Below are 17683 nucleotides of genomic sequence, written 5' to 3'. Positions count from 1 at the left end.
TCGCCCCACACGCTATCACCAACTATTACTGAAAACCACAATGCCAAGCCCGACAGCTTCCTTCTCCTTCAGCAAGAACACAGCTTCATTTGGACATGGCGCGGGATCCAGGGCGATGGGCCTGGAGAGCCTTTGCTGTTTTCTTCTCGAATCCTATTCCCGCCGCTCCGTTGATGCATGGGTGGGCGATCCGCGGGGGGGTTCCTGCAGCTTATAAGATGAGATGACACCCCCCGCCCCAGCTCCTCGGACCCCGAGGTAGCTCACCGTGCCCAGTTGAGCTTGATCGCAGTCCCTCCGCGGCTTTCCATACATCGGGTTGCTCAAGATGGTCCTCCTCAAGACATATGTCGCCGCCATAGGTGCTGCCTCGGCCGCCGCCGCAGCCGGCACCTGCGTGCCCCGCCCTTCCGCCAGCAACGCGACCTGCAGCGGCAAGACCTACACCTACAACGGCCTCTCGGGCTTCGGCTTCGTGCCCTCCACCTTCAAGGACAAGCAGGGCGACACCATCAGCATCGGCTCGTCGCTCGCCGTCGACGGGTGGCAGCGCAAGGGCGCCTCGTACGAGGCCACGCTCTACGGCCTGCCCGACCGCGGGTGGAACACCGAGGGCACCATCAACTACCAGGCCCGCATCCACAAGTTCCACCTCAAGTTCACGCCCGTCAAGGCCAGCGCCGCGAACCCGGGCAAGCCCAACATCGAGCTCGACTACCTCGACAGCATCCTGCTCAAGGGCCCCGACGGCCAGCCCACCACCGGCCTGGACCCGGACTTCACCGGCGGCGCCACGTACCCGGGCTTTCCCGTCCTCCCCGCCGCCACGTATACCGGTGACGGCTTCGGCGGCCCGGGTGCCGGCGGCCGGCGTGTCTCCCTCGACACCGAGGGCCTCGTCCTGTCCAAGCCGGACGGTGGCTTCTGGATCAGCGACGAGTACGGGCCGTACCTCTACAAGTTCGACAGCACGGGCCTCATGACCATGGCCGTCGCGCCGCCCAACGCGATCCTGCCCCTGCGCAACGGCACCGTCAGCTTCCCCTCGGACAACCCGGCCCGCTACGAGCCGAACAACCACCCGATCCCGAGCGACCCGACGCAGGGCCGGCACAACAACCAGGGGTTCGAGGGCCTCACCATCAGCGACGACGGCAAGACGCTCTACGTGCTCCTGCAGTCCGCCGCCATGCAGGAGGGCGGCCTCAAGAAGCCCAACCGCCGGCACGCACGGTTCCTGGCCTACGCGCTCGACCAGGGCCAGGCGCCCGTGTACAAGGCCGAGTACGTCGTGCCCCTGCCGCTGTACCTCGACGGCCAGGGCAACACGCGCGTGGCGGCGCAGTCCGAGATCCACTACGCGGGCGGGTCGCAGTTCCTCGTGCTCGCGCGGGACTCGGGCGCCGGCCGGGCCATGGACTCGACCGAGTCCAAGTACCGCCACGTCGACGTCTTTGACATTGCCGGCGCGACCAACGTCGCGGGGCCGACGTACGATTCGTTCAACGCTTCCATTGCGAGCAGCAGTAAGTTCCTTTTTTTTTTTTTTTTTTTTTTTTTTTCCTAATCCGGTTCCTCCCTTTCGAGACTTGTTGGAGTAACTGACGTCTTGTGTGCAAATTGCAGAGGGCGAGCTCAAGAGCGGCATCACGCCCGTCACTTACTGCCCCTTCCTCGACTTCAACGACAACGCGCAGCTCGCCAAGTTTGGCCTGCACAACGGCGGCGCGCAGGACGCCAACCTGCTCAACGAGAAGTGGGAGGGCCTCGCGCTGCTGCCGGTGCAGGGCAACAACACGCTCGGCGCGGCCAACGAGTACTACCTGCTCGCCGTGTCGGACAACGACTTCATCACGCAGGACGGCGTCATGGGCGGCGGCCTGCTGCCGTACAAGGACAGCTCCGGGTACAATGTGGACAACCAGCTCCTCATGTTCCGGGTCACCCTGCCGGAGGGTTCAAAGCCGTTTGCCGGTTGAGGGTTGGATGAGAAGTAATCTCACGAATATTGTAAAATAGCGAGTGGACGGTTGGCCCCGGTCTGACAGCGGTCCATGTTCAAAATGACATCAAAATTGAGTGCAATAAAGACTTTTTGCTTTCGTCAGCCTTTTTGCTGTTTCCTTGTTCAGTAAGGAAGGCAGTGACCAGTCGCAGAGTAATTGAATCTCATGGCAGGTGCATCCCAGGGACGCGTTATGGCGTCGCTGCCTGTGTAATCGCGGGGTACAAAGCCATTTCACATCTCATCAAATTCCATTCTATCAAGTATCAGAGCACGACAGTCACTGCACTACGAGACTCCCTCATAGACTTGATAAAAGAAAACCCCCAATCAATCCCTTACCTAGAAACATCCGAAGCAATGCCCGCGCCAGGCGTCCACATCCTCCCCTCGGGCCGCAAGTCCTTCATCCCGCTCGAGAACAACCCGGCCGTGTTCACCTCGCTCATCCACGACCTCGGCGCCTCGAAGGCCCTCTCCTTCCACGACATCTACAGCCTCGATGACGCGGACCTGCTGGCGCTCGTGCCCCGCCCCGTCCCGGCCCTCATCTTCATCACGCCCGCGGGGCCCTACGACGCCGTCCGCGCCGCCGACGGCACCCGCGTCGTGGGCGACGGCGGCGAGGGGCTGACGTACGACCCCGGCGCCGGCGAGCCCGTGACGTGGTACCTGCAGACCATCGACAACGCGTGCGGCCTCATGGCCCTGCTGCACTGCCTGTCCAACGGCGCGCCGCGGCGGCACGTCATCCCCGGGTCCGCCGTGGGCCGCTTCATCGAGCGCGCCGCGCCGCTAGGCCCGCTGGACAGGGCACGGCTCCTCAACGACGACGAGGAGATCGAGGCGGCGCACATGCGGGCCGCGCGGGGCGGGGACTCGGCGGTGCCGCCGTCCGAGGTGCACGCGCCGCTGCACTTTATCGCCTTTGTGCAGGGCGACGACGGGCACCTCTGGGAGCTTGAGGGAGGATCGGATGGGCCCATTGACCGCGGGGTGATGGCCGAAGGGGAGGATATGCTGAGCGAAGGGGTGCTGGATAGGGGTATCAGGAGGTTTCTGAGGGCGGAGGGGGAGGATGTCCAGTTCAGTATTGTTGGGCTGTCGTTGGAGGAGGATGCTGTGTAAGTGCAGGTGGATGGATGGGTGGAAGGTGTGCGCCCTGAGGGGGTTGTCAACGGAAAGACAGAGCATCGCTGGAACTTCGCATCATGATTTTTGCCGCGATGGTTAAACCCTGATTTAGCTTCTGAACATTCCATTTCTATTCGGTCCTAGCCTAGGTCTCCTATGAAGCTGTTTTCTACGAAGCTATCCTCCTGGGATGAATGTTAACGGAGTTTGACGGATTTACGCTTTTACAACCGCCTTAACATCATTGATGTCGGTGCTCACAGACGCCGTTTCCCGTTTGTGTACTCCTTCAAGGATGAGATTCCCATACTCTCCCAGTGTCCATCAGGCTTATTGCTTGAAGCTTTTAATCTGTCTCTTTTTAGCACTGTCGATACAATGTGCGGTGCCCGACATCCCGGCTGATCACAACCTTGGCGCTGTATGACTACACCAATCCCCGCACATCTCTTCAGACATGAACAAACTTGCAATGAGAGGTGCTTTTCTTTGCTTACTTGCTGATCCCGTCTTTCGAACTAATTTCTCACGTTGCCCATTGCCATATTTTAATGATCAGTACCACGTCGTCCATCTTTCCTTATAGACTCCAACAATCCTCAAGCCCTTACTGGAAGATCTGCAGTTCGTCGGTGTGCTTCACATCCCGTCTACCGTCACACATCTCGATCCACAAACGACTTCACGCTCTTAACTCCGGGAATAGCAGACATACATATACTTTTTACTGTCTCCATAATAGGATCACCTCTGAGAATACATTAAACCCATTTTCCACCCTCACTCACATTGGCCCCATTCACAAACACCACCATGCCCTCCAACACCGCCGCCGTGCTGACGGCCGTCAAGACCCCCTTCGAGATCAAGGAGCACCCCTACCCGGAGCCCAAAGACCACGAGGTCGTCGTCCGCGCCCGCGCCCTGGCCCTCAACCCGGCCGACTGGGCCCAGCAGGCCTTCGGCCCGGCCTTCTTCCTGGGCATGACCCTGCCCTGCGTCGTAGGCGGCGACGTGGCCGGCGACGTCGAGCAGGTCGGCGCCAAGGTCGAGGGCATCCGGCCCGGCGACCGCGTCGCGGGCCTCTCGACGGCCGCGTTCCAGCACCACGTCCTGCTGCCGGACCACATGCTCACGCCCATCCCGGACGCGCTCTCCTACGAGCAGGCGTCGGTGCTGCCGCTGACGCTGTCGACGGCCGTGAAAGCCCTGTTCCACCCGGACTACCTCGGCATGCGGGTGCCGGCGGCGGCGGGCCCGCGCGCCGAGCCGACGGGCGAGACGGTGCTCATATGGGGCGCGTCGACGAGCGTCGGCAGCAGCGCGATCCAGCTCGCCGTCGCGGCCGGGTACGAGGTCATCACCACGGCCTCGCCGGGCAACTTTGCGCGTGCCAAGAGGCTCGGCGCGAGCGCGGTGTTCGACTACAACTCGCCCACCGTCAAGGAGGACCTGGTCGCGGCGTTCCGGGGCAAGAGGACGGCGGGCGCGGTGCCCAACGCCGGCCTCGACTTCTCGGTCTACCCGGCCGTCATCGACGCCTGCGCGGTCGTGGTGGCGAGCGTGCCCGGCAAGAAGTTCCTGGCGTGCACCATGGCGCGGCCGAACCTGGACGAGCTGCCGGAGGGCGTCGAGGGCAAGTTTGTAGACGTCCTCAGGCCGGACACGGAGCTGGCGTACAAGATCTACCGCGAGTACCTGCCGGCTGCCCTGGCTGACGGGTCGTTTGTAGCGGAGCCCAAGGCGCAGGTTATCGGAAAGGGTTTGGAAGCTATTCAGGGTGGCTTGGACCAGTTCCAATCCAAGGTGCTGTCGGCTACGAAGCTTGTGGTGACCTTGTGAAGAACAGGTCGGTTTCTTGAAAACACGCTATATAGGATAAGACTTGGTTTCAGTTTACTTGAAGACTTTCAAAATCCATATCTCCAAGCTGCTTCTTGATAGAGGTCTGACTCGGCCCGTTGACTCTGCTGTAGTTATATTGTATAATTTGGAGTCTTCTCTATTACTGATATTAACTAATTAGCCAGTGCAGTTGCATATGCTCCAACAGTGATCTACAAGACGTAGTACCAAGAGTACCAAGCTGCAAAGCGGCAAGGTCACTTAACGTCGATCATTCCCAGCACTGTTGCCAATGTCTTTCTGGGTGGGAAGTAGGAATAACCGTATCCTAAAACATTTCCCACCCGCTATTCGCGGCACCCAGGTCAAGGTCAACGGCCCAGTTCTCAAGATCGAAGTCGTCGAAAGTCGGGTTGAGCAGTACGGCATCCAGGTCTGTCGCCTGCCCGATACCAATCGGTACAGCATGCGCAGGAGTTGATAGCGCAGGGACAGTATGACCAGCGGACGCATCAGCACTTGTCGGTGTTACTGGCTCGGGAACTGCGGACTCGTCCAATATTTGGTCTAGTTTCCTCGAAAGGGCCTTGGCAGCTTGGATGCATACGGTATGGTTGGCTTCTTCCTGATGGGTGGCAGTCTCGAGCTGACAGATCAGAACAGACAGATTGCGTATGATGCTCGATTTGCTTAGCCCGGGAGGCAAGGTCTTCGATGGGTCCTGGAGGGCGTCTTGGAGAGCCGTCACCAGAATGACAGCTGTTGGCATGCCGTAGCAAAGTATCTTTGAGCGCATACGTTAGCAAACGGAAATCCTTGGCCAGGGGGGAAGAGTCACATACCATGCCAGGCAATTCTCGAGGCGATGAGAAGGCCCTTGGCAACACCTTCTCAATTTGTACGACGGTTTTGAGCATCGCAGATGATGTTCTCAGAAGCTCGGGCGAGGGTGGGCTGCCCTCGTCGATGAGGCGGTATAGCTGAAACTGGATGTGAAGAAACTGAAGATAGGCCTTTGCGAGGATCAGGCAGGCATTTCGGGCTAGCTTGGAGTGCCAGCAATCCGGAGTATACCGCAAGTGTGACGGCAAGGCATTCCACGCCTCATGGCATCGACGAGATATATCCCTGCTCCCGACACGTTAGTCACTCTGTAGCAGCATCACGTTGTCGTGCACGGGATTGTCTCACCTTAGCTTGGGGTGGTCACTTGGTTGAATGGTCCTGAATTGACATTCACAAGTCTCCTCCATAAAGTCGGCCATGATATACCGCATTCGAGCCCATGTAGTGTTCCTGTACCCTTGGTCCTTGTTCCATCCGTCATCTGTCAATTCATCTCGTTCTCGTATGAGGGCCGCATAATCTGAAGAGAAGAGGACGTCATCCGGTAGGTCGAAGGGCGCCCGGCAGTCTTTGAAGCGTGAAGACAACTGAGGCGGGCGGTTGAACACGGTGGCGTAGAGCTTGTCGATGTGGTAGATCCTAACAAATACCTCACGGCGAGTTTCTCTCAGGAAGAAAGGTGCCGAGTCGGTCGTGTAGCTGGCCTCGCGGTTCAAGCCAAACGCGTATAGATCGGTGGCGATGTCGCCAATCTGTCTCCAAGCTCTCAGACCTAGCTTTCAAAGTCAGCCCATACCAAAACACTCTATGAGTTTGGGGACAATGACTCACTAGCATCTCCTTCCATTAAGTCTGTCAGTCCCATCACTTCGTGTGCCATCCATATACTGACATCATTCGGTTGCGACGAGACCTCTCTGAACAACCTGTTGCTAAGCTGCGCGCACCTTGTCATGCGACGGATGAAGTCATCGGTCCTGTCCGGGTCCTCACTGAGCCGATACAGTGAGATCCGGGCTGCGAGGGCATACAGACATCCCAGGACTTCGATCCTCAGGCTCTTTCCGCAGAAGAGAGAACAAAACCCCTCGACGTCCAAGGATTCTACGACAGTGACCGGCGATGCAGTTGTTCGCAACACATTCTGGGCCAGGCGTCTGAGATCTTCCGACGATCTTTGCCCAGTCACAAAGGGCGCTGTTATAGGGCTCTTGCAAAGGAGCTCCAATAGCTTCATGAGGATCGGCTTTCGCACCAGCGCGACCTGGGCGAACGAGTAGTACTCATGGATGATCCTCTCGATTACGGAAAGGTCCTTGAGCTGTGTGACAATCTCTTCCGTCTGGGCTAGCTGCTCCGCCTGAGTTCTCTCGTCATAGATCTCATAAAGGACTGGCAGCGGCGGAGTTTCGGTGGAGAAAGATGACATGAAAGGCCATGTCTTGAAAGAGGGTTCACGTCCGGCTGGCCTCTGGAAAGTGGAGTCCACGGGTTCGTCGGGGTCTTGCACGGCCCTCGATTCGTCGGCTCGTTGTGTCAGAGGGCTCGTAGGAGTCAACTGCTGAGACGCTCGCCGCTTCGTCAATGGCGCAGGGTGATACCAGCATTGTGATTCCAGCCGCCGTCGTCGACAGGATCCACAGATGGGCTTCTGGTGATCGCAGCGGATCTTGCCCTTGCGGCAGGGCTCACAAGAGGCTTGCGAGCCGTTACGCCGGCGACTCGGAGCCGACATTGTGCCTAGTCCGCCAGTCTCGAGTGGAGCGGGAAATGAGAGAGCGTTGACAGAAGTTGATATTCTCACTCTGCGACTTACTTCAGTGTTGTTGATGGCGGGGTTCGGACTAGCCGGACTAGAAGGCCGGACTAACAATTGCTTACAGCGATTGGTAGCCAGGCGAGCCCCGTACGTCGAGATGATAATCGAGTCATACTGCATAAGCTCCGCATGATAACAGAGTCTGGCTTTGCAGACACGCGAATTCAGTGACGCATACTCAAGTCTATCCCGGTTTCTGCTTTCGATCGCCAATCCTCTACGGTAGACACGCGTGCAAAGGACGGACAGGAGATAAGCGTTGTGCCAAGTCCGGGCCAAGGCACCGGACGCCCACTGCCTATTACTTAGGTGTACGCGATGTTCATTGCAGCCCCGTAGGGCAGTCAATTAAGTGTTGTAAACGGTTCCCTCTGTCCCAGATGGCATTCCGAAAGGATCAAGCCCCCAGCGGCCTTCTGGCCGGATGTAGGGAGAATGGTATCATTGCGTAGTGAGAGCTAATAGAGGCCGCCCAGGTTTGCAATGAGGCCCGGATTTCCCTTCGTTAAGCCTTTCCGCTGGCTCGAGTCCTTCTTCATGGTACTGTTCTGTGAGTCTACCACCTGGCGGCGCAAAAGGAACAAGTTGAAAAAAAAAGGCTATTGCTGCCTGCCTATTGATCTTGTTTATTCAGCCCGAGTCAGCCCGTCACAATGGCACTTTCATGTATGTCAGACGTGTCACAGTAAACAATGATATCGAGATGGTGTGCTAGACAGGTCCCACGCGTCTCCAAAGCTACGATGTTTCTTGAGGACCACCTTCAAGGCTCATCTGAACTGGAGCATCTGATGTGTGAAACTCCGGCGCCAGACATGGGTTCAACGGGAGGGCGCGCACTAGCAGGTCTAGGTCCCGTTTCAACATGTATTTTAAGTGATGGGCATAGCGGGAAGCTCCACGTCGGCTACCATAGTAGTTGCTTAGTTTCAATGTTTCGTGATTGACTCATAGCTACCGTATGCAAGCTAGCGAAGGTAATGTGACAGGTACTGTTTCCTTCCCAACCGTCTGGTCGGTGGTGGTGGTGGGCGTGGGAGTCAATCAATCGGTTGCAATTTGGCCCAGCAATGGTCATCTCTGACGGAAAAGAGAACATGAAGTGGCTGTCAAGGCACCGTGGCGTGCGGCTTTGACATTGTGGTACGTGGTGTCGAGATCACAGCTCCGAGCCGAGGCGGAGTAGCTAGGACGTTGGTCCGATGTTTCAATCCCATTCCGCTTCAATCTGCTCACGCTGAGTCCTCTCAGCGCTTAAATATGCCTCGTGCTGGATCTGTTTGCGTGTGCATCTATGTCAGACGGGCCAATGCACCCTGGGACACCACCCCACCTCTACGCCCGGCGACTCTTTTCGTCATTGGCGTGTAGTATTTTGGGTTTGGTGGCTGTGATACCTGCAGGCATCAAGGCCGCTTGTACTGTGTATGGTGGGTGATCCTAGTCCGGTTCCACTTGGGTTGAATCCGACCGCCATTGTCTCTTCGACGCCGAGATGACTCAGTCTAGCTCTGGCCAAAGCCGAGCACCGACACATTGAGTGCACAGCAGCGACCCGGACAGAGCAAGGACTAACACAGGGACTCGGGGTACATAGATAGATATATAAGAGTCATCCGTCTCTCCCATGGTGCCAATCTTATTCAACTCCAAGTTGTATAAATCAATTAATCACAGACGTCTCTTGTCTGTTTGTGTCTTTGAACCTGCATCAATTGCAATCACTATTGATTTCTGTCAAATACCGAAAGTCTCACACACAATACCCATCATGTCGTCACATCAGTCAAGCCAAGCACAGGCCGGCTCGGAGCAGAAGCACTCGGGTCTCCGAGCTGCGCTCTCCAGCCTCAAGTCGAAGAAAGACACCTCGCATGTTGAGGTCTCAGAAAGGGATGCACCCCCTCGCTACTCGACCGACACAACAGCGACGAGCCTCTACAAAGAACCTCACTCGAAGCACTCCGACAAGCACTTCTCTCGGGGTGGTGTTGACCCTAACAACCCGCCCCGGAAGTACAACTACAACCTCGACAAGAACTGGGAAGCCATGGCTGTCATGTGGAGTCTGAAATAAAGAAAGATACCAAAGGGACGGATTCTTGTGGCGATATAGAAGGAAGAATACAAGTGGAAAGAGGGTATAACAATTCAGGTTGTCGCAGGTGCCTTCAATCATACGGATGGTCCTTGGTTTGGGTTTACGCAAGGCGCGTCGGCGTTAGCATTCAGGGTATTCAGCCCCGATAGGGATTTTCATTACCAATAACGATTCTGTATAAGTGGTTTTCTGTTCAATAATAAGACCGATCATCTTTGCTATGAATGCCTACATCCTCCCTATCCTCTCGCAAACCCGGAAACTCTCGATACCCAGACGATCCAAACGAAGGCGAGACGAACCATACGGCAGAACCATATGGCAATCACACCACCACCACTCACACTCTAGAACATCATCCTTTCTGACTTTAAGACTCCCTTACTGAATTCGACATGAGGCCTCGAGCTTGAGCTTATTCCCGGAGGCAGCCGTGGCGGTGCAGGGTCCGCACCTATCCTATTCTTGCTGTGCCGCCCGTTCGCACGCCAAGCCTCGCGTCGTCAGAAAGTGCCGGGGACGTTGGCCACCTAGCGCGCAAGGCTTGTAAGCCATCTTCGCGAGGCGAGGACGGCGTTGTATCTTTCCTGGAAAAGCTTGAAGGTGGCTGAGAACTCGGTGAACCGACTTCAGCATCATGGGCATCTGCTTGCTCAGGAGGCCTCAGCACCAGGCCGCTTAGGCCATCGGCTGTGATGCTACCCGGCGGTCGCGAAACACTCGGCTCCAGATCTGTAGTCTTCTGTCAGGTCCGAGTGGTCAAAGGTCCGGATGCTAGTCGTCTCCAAAGACGCGTAAGACGGCTTGCGGGTCGTCTCCTCAGAAGCTTGACAAAGCGCTAAGCCTCAGAATGGGTCGCTTCTTGCTTCGTCGAGCCAAGAGTCGTACCAAAGCGGCAAGCTAACGCCGAGTATGGCATATTGCATCACCGAGGACTCTCGCGCCTTGATCAATTCCGAAAGCACCCTGCGTGCAGCTTGGGAGGGCTCCAAGTTAGACATGTGGAAAGACATCCTAGACGGACCATATCACCAACTCTAAGGATGCATCCCCCTTTGTTGAGATGTACCCTGGACGACACAAACCCCTGGCTCGCGACCGCGATGTTAATCAGTATACTAAACATGTCGGGTCTCCTGCATCGATATGGAAGTTGTTGGATCTTACTTTATGGCTGATGGGGATCTAGTTAAGTCAAGGAGTCTTGTGATGCCGCTGTTGACCTGACGAGGACAATGTTGCTTTCAAATTTATCTCTACCACAAGCAGATAGCTAACTGTTGCTGAAAGAATTAGCCGCGCCATCATGAATAAGTAGCCCCCCCAGTGATGAGCTTCCACTGTCCAGGCCATAGTCTACTCCCATCAACGAACTTAATCGCAGTTAAACATGTCATATCACACACAATCCCTTCCATCTCCATCTCATCTCATATCAATGTCTTCTCTCCCCGCCCCGACGCCCACACTGGCCCAATACTCCATCGCGACAAGACTGACCCCGTCCCCACCACACACCCGCCAACAACAAGACGTAAGCTCAGGATGGCGTAGAGCCCGCAAGTTCAGCAACGGGAACCTGCATGTTGTGCTCGCTCGGGGGGCGTTCGCGTAGCGCCAGTCCAGGCAACTCGCACACCTCGTACGGAGGAGGCGCGTCCGTGTCCCGCAGCTCGGGAAACCGTCGCGGCGCCAGCGGCCGCACGAGCTCGGCGTAGATCCACCCCCACTCCCGGACGAAGTAGTCCAGCGTGGCCGCCGCCCACGGCAGCGCCGGGTCGACGAAGACCCGGCCGCGCGAGTAGTATATGAGGCGGTAGTGCAGAATCGCGAGCGAGACAAGCGTGGGGAGCCAGAAGGCCAAGACGAGGACCGGTAAGAGCATGAGCCAGAGGGAGAGCGAGACCAAGAGCCCGAAGAAGACCAAGAGCCCGAAGAAGACCCAGTTGTCCGTCAGGCCCGTGGCCGCCTGGAAGAAGCCGACGCCGGCCTCCAGCAGGGGGCGGAAGTACCGCTCCGTGTACCCGCGGAAGGAGTAGGTCTCGATCTCGTAGGTGGTCACGGGAGGGATGGTGGGGGGAAAAGTGATGCCGATGCGGTTGACGCAGACCCCCGACGGCACGGCGATCATCATGTTGACAGTGTCATGTTCGCGTACGGGGACGCGCACGGGGACGCGCATCATGCGTGTTGCTCTCCGAGGGGGCATAATGACTACGCTCAAAGGCAGACAAGGTACGAGTCTGTGAGGTGTTCTGGATGGCTTGGTGAGATGGATGGGAGACGGAAAAAAGATGGCTCTGCTGCTTGAGGATCGGGTCTGAGGGTTTGTAAACATCATGCGTCAATTATGATCGTAGCTGCCAAAGTGCTTGAGAACGCCGGTCTATCAAAACAAACGGAGTTGAGGCCGCTAAGCAATGGCTTCCTTCCAACCCCTTCACTCCTCCTTACCCTCACCTTTGGTAGCTGCACCTGTCTTCTTGCCAAGCAGTCCCTTAAAACGCCCTGCCAGCTTCCCCATCAGCACCTTCAGCCCGGCTTCGGGGCCCTCGTCGGCAGCCACGAACCTCCTCACCAGGATGTTGAACATGCCGCCAAAGGCAAGCGCGATGGCTGTCGAGGTGAAGATGATGACGTTGTACGGCATACTGAAGTCGGGAGTGGGCAGGCTAAGAAGCAGCGAAGTGGTGCGCAGGTTCGGGGTGGGGAAGCGGCCAGTCACAGACTGCGGGCTGAGAATGGTGATGACGGCCGCAGCGACATCGAAGCCGCGGTTTGCGTCGGGCGGGTATTCCGTGTATCGTAGAATGGATTTCTCAAAGTCGTACGTAAGGAACACGGTCGAAGCGGGCGGGATGCGCATCTTGAGCTCGAGCTGGGTGCCTCTGGCCCGGTCCACGGCCGGTCGGTAGTAGATCTCCTGGACGACCTCGCCATTCTTGGTAGAGCCCTCTGCAATGCGTGCCTTGAGCGTGTGGAGGTAGACCCTCATGAACCAAGGCAGCGACTCCATGTAGACAAACTCAACCTCGGTGTCAGGGCTCGGGTTCCTGAATATTGTCTGCACACCACCGCGCTCAGCGCCGTGTCCCGTAAAGCTGCGCTCAGCGTACAGTGGAGGCGTCTCGGGCTTCAAGAGGCCATCGGCCCCAGCCTCGAGGTCCGGCAAAACAATCTCAAAGTTGGCCTCGGGGTCAATTTTGTAGCATCGGGACACTCCGTTGGGGTTTTTGATCTCTGTTATGCCAGCGCCCATGTAGATGCTCCGAGAGTCGGGCACTTGAATGCATACGGGGGGCGTCTCGGGGTCTGCGAGAGGACAAGTGCCTTTCATGGACTTGCCAAAGATCTGCGATAGGGTCCAGTCCTGATGAAGGTTGTAATCGGCGGGGAAGCAGGTGTCGTCCGAGTGGTATTCTTTGGAAGTGTCGCACTTGAGCTGCTCGCCCGGAGGCGGTCGAGGGATGGGGTTATCTAGCCTCTAGATCAGTATTAACTCTTTTGGATGCAGAGGCTCTCTGAGCTTACCACGCGGTCGCTTGGATCTGTCCAGGTCCAAGACCATATCGATCGTCTGCTCGATCTCAAGCACGCACTCGCCGCCAGCGGGGCAGACAGGACGAATATCAATGGCCATGCTCTGCCATGACGCGTCAAAGACCTTGTGGCCGTCCAGCAAGCTCGCAATGCCGGCCTTGCCCTTGCATGGCAGGAGCTTGAGGAAGGGGGTCAGGTTTTCTGTGCAGACAACCTCTCTAGGGAGAACTCCGTAGAGCAGATGCATGTTATCCTTCGCAGCTTCGGAGTGGTGGCCCTCGGGCAGGAAAGACATGACGGGCCGGGTCGTCCGGGTGTCGTCGATGAAGTTGAGGGACGCGCAGAAGAGGCCCGACAAGGCGTTGACCAAGTTTTTCCACTTGTGTGAGGCTCTGAGTGATACATACTCGCGTTAGCCACTCTTCATTCAAGCTGTGAGATCCTATGCAAATACGTACTCCTCATCTGTATCAGCATCAAGCCATGCCCACAGCTCAACCCCGGTGCCTCCCTCTCTCGCGCCGTTCCACGGCCGCGCACCCCAGCTCTCGGCGTCCCATCTCCCGAGACCAAACCTCAGATGGAGCTCCTTTGTATCCGAGTACTGCAAGATCTGGCCGAGTGATCTCGGGAAGAAGCGGAAGTTGTGTGCCTCGAACTCGGATATGCTCGTGTTGGATCGGAAGTTGAAGCTGGCGAGCAGCGCGGACAGGGGCAACGGCCGCAGGTTCAGCTGCTCATGGTAGTCTGCAGCTTGGACTCCAAGGCACAGCGAGAGCGCATATGCCAGGAGCACATGGAATTGACGCATTTTCCTATGCCCTCGGTATCATCGTCGAGAGGCGTCTGCTCGCACAACACCTCTTGTATTTGTATCTGTAATCAATGCCACCTTTAAGGCCAGCTCTTACTTCAGCAATGCGCTAAAATTTGGTGGATCCTCCAGCAGACATCCGACGCGGTGTGCCCCGCAAAGTGCAGATTGGTGGCCTGCCTTGCGCTGTGGTTGGCTGTGGAGCCACTAAGTTTCTGTAGGTAGACAACTCCAAAGATCCAGCCTTGTCCTCCGGCTGAGCAATTCTTTTCGACTGCCTTTAGTCGAGCCCGGAACCGACCATCAATTCTCTCTCTCGACTGCCGGATCGCCGTCGCATCGACTCTACCATTTCCTTTTAGTGTCGGGCAATTAGGGAGTGATAAAGATGGCCGCAGAACAGAGGAAGCTGCTTGGTAAGTCACACTGAGCTTCATTGCCCATACTCAAAGTCAGAGGATGCTGACTCTCTTCCCTCCATCGCAGAGCAGCTCATGGGCGGCGGCATGGCCTCGCGCTCGGCCCAGCTCTCCCTCACCGACCCCAAGGTCTGCCGCTCCTACATAGCGGGCCACTGCCCGCACGACCTCTTCACCAACACCAAGCAGGACCTGGGGCCCTGCCCCAAGGTCCACTCCGAGGCACTCAAGGCCGAGTACGACGCCCTGCCCGAGCGCGAGCGCGCCAAGTACGGCTTCGACTACGACTACATGCGCGACCTGCAAAAGTACATCGACGAGTGCAACCGGCGCATCGACGCCGCCCAGCGCCGCCTCGAGAAGACGCCCGACGAGATCCGCCAGACCAACGTGCTGCTCAAGACCATCGCCGACCTCTCAGCCTCCGTGGCCGCGGGCCTGCTCGAGGTCGAGATCCTGGGCGAGATGGGCGAGGTCGCGCGCGCCTGCGACGAGTTCCACCGCGTGCGGCAGGCGCTCGCCGCCAAGGCCGAGCGCGAGCGCGAGCTCAAGGCCCTGTCCGACACGAGCGGGCCCAGCGGCCACCAGAAGCTGCAGGTGTGCGACGTGTGCGGCGCCTACCTCAGCCGGCTCGACAACGACCGGCGCCTGGCCGACCACTTTTACGGAAAGATGCACCTGGGCTACGCGCAGATGCGCAAGACGTTTGACGCCTTCCCCAAGGAGATGCGGAGCCGGGGACGGCCGATGATGAGTGGCGGTGGCGACGACGATATGGGCGGCGCGCCGACGGGACCTGGTGGCGGCTACGGCGACGGCGGATGGGGCAAGGGCCCTCGCGGCCCGAGGTCTGGCGGCGGTGGCTACGGTGGTGGACGGGGTGGCAGAGGATACAGAGGACGGTGGTAAGGAGGTTGCGTTTTTTGTAGACTGCATTATTTGGAGTCCCGGCGTCTTCGGCGTTTCGTCATGGAAAATACTTGGGACAGGTCGGGTCATCGACGGTTTTGAGATACCTCTTACGTATAATTTATCAAGCAAATGTTATAATTGCTGCACTGCAGTGTTTGTCTCGGCTAGGCCTATGATGCGTAATCAAATCGAGATAGCCCATCAAGTCGGTAGTTATATCAATCCTGAACAGAGGGAGCTTCGGACGCTCAGACCATAACTGCCTGTGCTCGACTCGCTCGAGACTACGCATGCCCACAAGACGCTTACTTCTTAACGCTGTGATCCAAATGGATACGACACCTTTGTTTCTCCTGTCTTCTTTTAGTCAGTCCCTTAGCACGTCATCTTTACGATGATCACTGCCCTCACCCTGCCACTCTGCAATGTTGTCAAGCCACTTCTCGATCCGCTCTATCGGTGACATAGGCAGGCGGGCAAACGCAGCCTCCCTCTGTCCCTCGTCGACCAGAGCAGGATCAGAGCGTGAGAAGCCCTGCGGTGCGTTGAGGTAAGGATCCCGCGTCGGAGCTGGACGAGGGTGTCGCAGAGGCGGTAGAAACCGCGAGGTCTGGCTGTCCCACAGGCCATCGCCAGACTATGACTGCTTGGCCTGCTCCGCAGCGACCTCCTCGTCCCACTTGCCGAGAGGCTCTAGAGGCATCAGCGGTACTTGGACCGCAGACTTGGCCGGCGCCGTGGCAGCTGCAGAGTAGCTTTTGCCAGCGGCACTCTCCGCCTTGGTGGCCTTGGGGGCACCAGAGCCTGGCAATGTAGGGAACTCCTCCTTTGCCGGGCCTGACGCAGGTGCGGGCTGTACCTGTCGTTGGTGGCCTTCGCCGGATGCTCCGTTCCTGTCGCCAAGGCCGCCCCGACCACCACGGCCGCCACCGCCACCGCGTGGAGCTCCCCTCCCTCGGCCCCTCCCGCGCCCTCTGAACTCCCCAGCATCGAACTCCCTAACCCTCTCCCCCTCGTCGGCATATCTACTCCCGGACAGACCGCCGCCGCCGCCGGTCCTCGTGCCCCTGACGCCGCCGTGCGCGCCGCGGAACCCGCCCCGCCGCCGGTCCTCCTCCTCCTCGCGCTCGGCCTTGCCCTCGTCCCAGCCGTCCTCCTTCATGCCCATGGCCTTGAGCTTGCGGGCGCGGTTGCGCTCGCGCTCGTCGTTCATCTGGCGGCGCTCGAGCTCGAGGCGGCGGCGCTTCTCGTCGTCGGCGGCCTTGCGCCGGCGCGCCTCCTCCATGCCCTTGGCGTAGGCGATCTCGTGGTCGCGCTCGTCGCGCTGCGCCTGCTCGAAGCGCCGCGCCTTCTCGGCCGACGCGATGCGCATCTGCTCCATCTTGGCGTTGAGCTCATCATCGGTCAGCTTCTGCCGCGGGTTGGCGCCGCTGCCAAGCCGGGCGCTCGCGTTGCTGCCGCTGCCACTGCCGCTGCCCTTGGCATTGGCGGCGGAGGGCCCCGTCGGCGCAGAGGGCGGCGGCGCAGTGGCGGCCGAGGCCGAAGGCGGCTGCTGGGTTGTGGGAGGTTGGGTTGGCTTGGGCTTCTCCTGGGCCGGGGCAGCGGGAGTCGCGGGTGCGGGAGCAGGGGCGTTCTTTGGAGGTTGACGAGGCTGTCGTGAGGGGGCGTGGCGCGACTGAGCGAGGGACCGTGGAGCGGGAGCATGCGCCGGCTGGGCAGCCGGTGTGGTTTTGGGAGGGGCCGATGCCGTCGATACTGGGGCGTCTTCCGCAGTGGGCTGAGCTTGAGCAGCAACAGGCGTTTCCTGTGCGGGAGGCTGCGGTTGAGCGGTCTCGACAGGCTCGAAGTCGTCGGCAAACAAGTCGTCATCTGTCCTTCCGCCGAATTGGTCCTCCATGTTGGGCGGGGTGGCCTGAAGCTTGATAAGTGTGTGAAAGTGATACCGGATATGCAAGTGTTTGAGTGGATGTATCCAAGAACAAGAGTATGGCAAGAAATTATAGTGTCTGAGAAGCTCGGCTGTTGTGATTGATCCAAGGGAGAGAGACCAAAGATGCAGCCTCGAGGCTGGTGGCTGTTTAGTGCAGTGGCGGGGGGGCGACAGGGATTTAGCTGGGCCTTTTAGCGCAGATGTGGTGCGTCGATCTAACCTTAAGCTTAGTCACTCAGGGCTTTTGGTAAATAGCCTCATATCAGCCTCAAATTCTCTCGACTCTCGAGTGACAAAAACATTTTCACCAAAAGTCTT

At 58.2% G+C, this 17683-nt stretch overlaps 9 protein-coding genes across 9 annotated transcripts; 5 read left to right on the top strand and 4 right to left on the bottom strand.

The window, feature by feature from the left end:
• Positions 1-328: 328 nt before the first annotated feature.
• E0L32_005289 (uncharacterized protein) lies at positions 329-1979 on the top strand (the record flags this gene model as incomplete). Its single annotated transcript, XM_031139795.1, has 2 exons — positions 329-1526; positions 1627-1979. The coding sequence occupies 2 exons, from the start codon at positions 329-331 to the stop codon at positions 1977-1979; spliced, it is 1551 nt and encodes a 516-aa protein (XP_030996308.1).
• Positions 1980-2365: 386 nt separating this feature from the next.
• E0L32_005288 (uncharacterized protein) lies at positions 2366-3133 on the top strand (the record flags this gene model as incomplete). Its single annotated transcript, XM_031139794.1, has 1 exon — positions 2366-3133. The coding sequence occupies one exon, from the start codon at positions 2366-2368 to the stop codon at positions 3131-3133; it is 768 nt and encodes a 255-aa protein (XP_030996307.1).
• Positions 3134-3952: 819 nt separating this feature from the next.
• E0L32_005287 (uncharacterized protein) lies at positions 3953-4981 on the top strand (the record flags this gene model as incomplete). The annotated part of the gene is made up of 1 exon (XM_031139793.1): positions 3953-4981. The coding sequence occupies one exon, from the start codon at positions 3953-3955 to the stop codon at positions 4979-4981; it is 1029 nt and encodes a 342-aa protein (XP_030996306.1).
• Positions 4982-5312: 331 nt separating this feature from the next.
• On the bottom strand, positions 5313-7565 carry E0L32_005286 (uncharacterized protein; the record flags this gene model as incomplete). The annotated part of the gene is made up of 4 exons (XM_031139790.1): positions 5313-5768; positions 5827-6112; positions 6176-6602; positions 6662-7565. The coding sequence occupies 4 exons, from the start codon at positions 7563-7565 to the stop codon at positions 5313-5315; spliced, it is 2073 nt and encodes a 690-aa protein (XP_030996305.1).
• A 1855-nt stretch (positions 7566-9420) lies between these two features.
• E0L32_005285 (uncharacterized protein) lies at positions 9421-9726 on the top strand (the record flags this gene model as incomplete). The annotated part of the gene is made up of 1 exon (XM_031139789.1): positions 9421-9726. The coding sequence occupies one exon, from the start codon at positions 9421-9423 to the stop codon at positions 9724-9726; it is 306 nt and encodes a 101-aa protein (XP_030996304.1).
• Positions 9727-11290: 1564 nt separating this feature from the next.
• E0L32_005284 (uncharacterized protein) lies at positions 11291-11959 on the bottom strand (the record flags this gene model as incomplete). The annotated part of the gene is made up of 1 exon (XM_031139788.1): positions 11291-11959. One exon carries the CDS (start codon positions 11957-11959, stop codon positions 11291-11293), a length of 669 nt encoding a protein of 222 aa, XP_030996303.1.
• Positions 11960-12190: 231 nt separating this feature from the next.
• E0L32_005283 (uncharacterized protein) lies at positions 12191-14101 on the bottom strand (the record flags this gene model as incomplete). Its single annotated transcript, XM_031139787.1, has 3 exons — positions 12191-13227; positions 13282-13682; positions 13749-14101. 3 exons carry the CDS (start codon positions 14099-14101, stop codon positions 12191-12193), a joined length of 1791 nt encoding a protein of 596 aa, XP_030996302.1.
• Positions 14102-14492: 391 nt separating this feature from the next.
• On the top strand, positions 14493-15432 carry E0L32_005282 (uncharacterized protein; the record flags this gene model as incomplete). Its single annotated transcript, XM_031139786.1, has 2 exons — positions 14493-14520; positions 14561-15432. The coding sequence occupies 2 exons, from the start codon at positions 14493-14495 to the stop codon at positions 15430-15432; spliced, it is 900 nt and encodes a 299-aa protein (XP_030996301.1).
• Positions 15433-16072: 640 nt separating this feature from the next.
• Positions 16073-17332, bottom strand: E0L32_005281 (uncharacterized protein; the record flags this gene model as incomplete). The annotated part of the gene is made up of 1 exon (XM_031139785.1): positions 16073-17332. The coding sequence occupies one exon, from the start codon at positions 17330-17332 to the stop codon at positions 16073-16075; it is 1260 nt and encodes a 419-aa protein (XP_030996300.1).
• Positions 17333-17683: the final 351 nt, after the last annotated feature.

Source organism: Thyridium curvatum, assembly GCF_004353045.1.
Source record: "Thyridium curvatum strain D216 chromosome Unknown NODE_27_length_422201_cov_78.887067, whole genome shotgun sequence".
NCBI lineage: Eukaryota > Fungi > Ascomycota > Sordariomycetes > Thyridiales > Thyridiaceae > Thyridium > Thyridium curvatum.
This window is presented reverse-complemented; position numbering and strand designations above follow the sequence as displayed.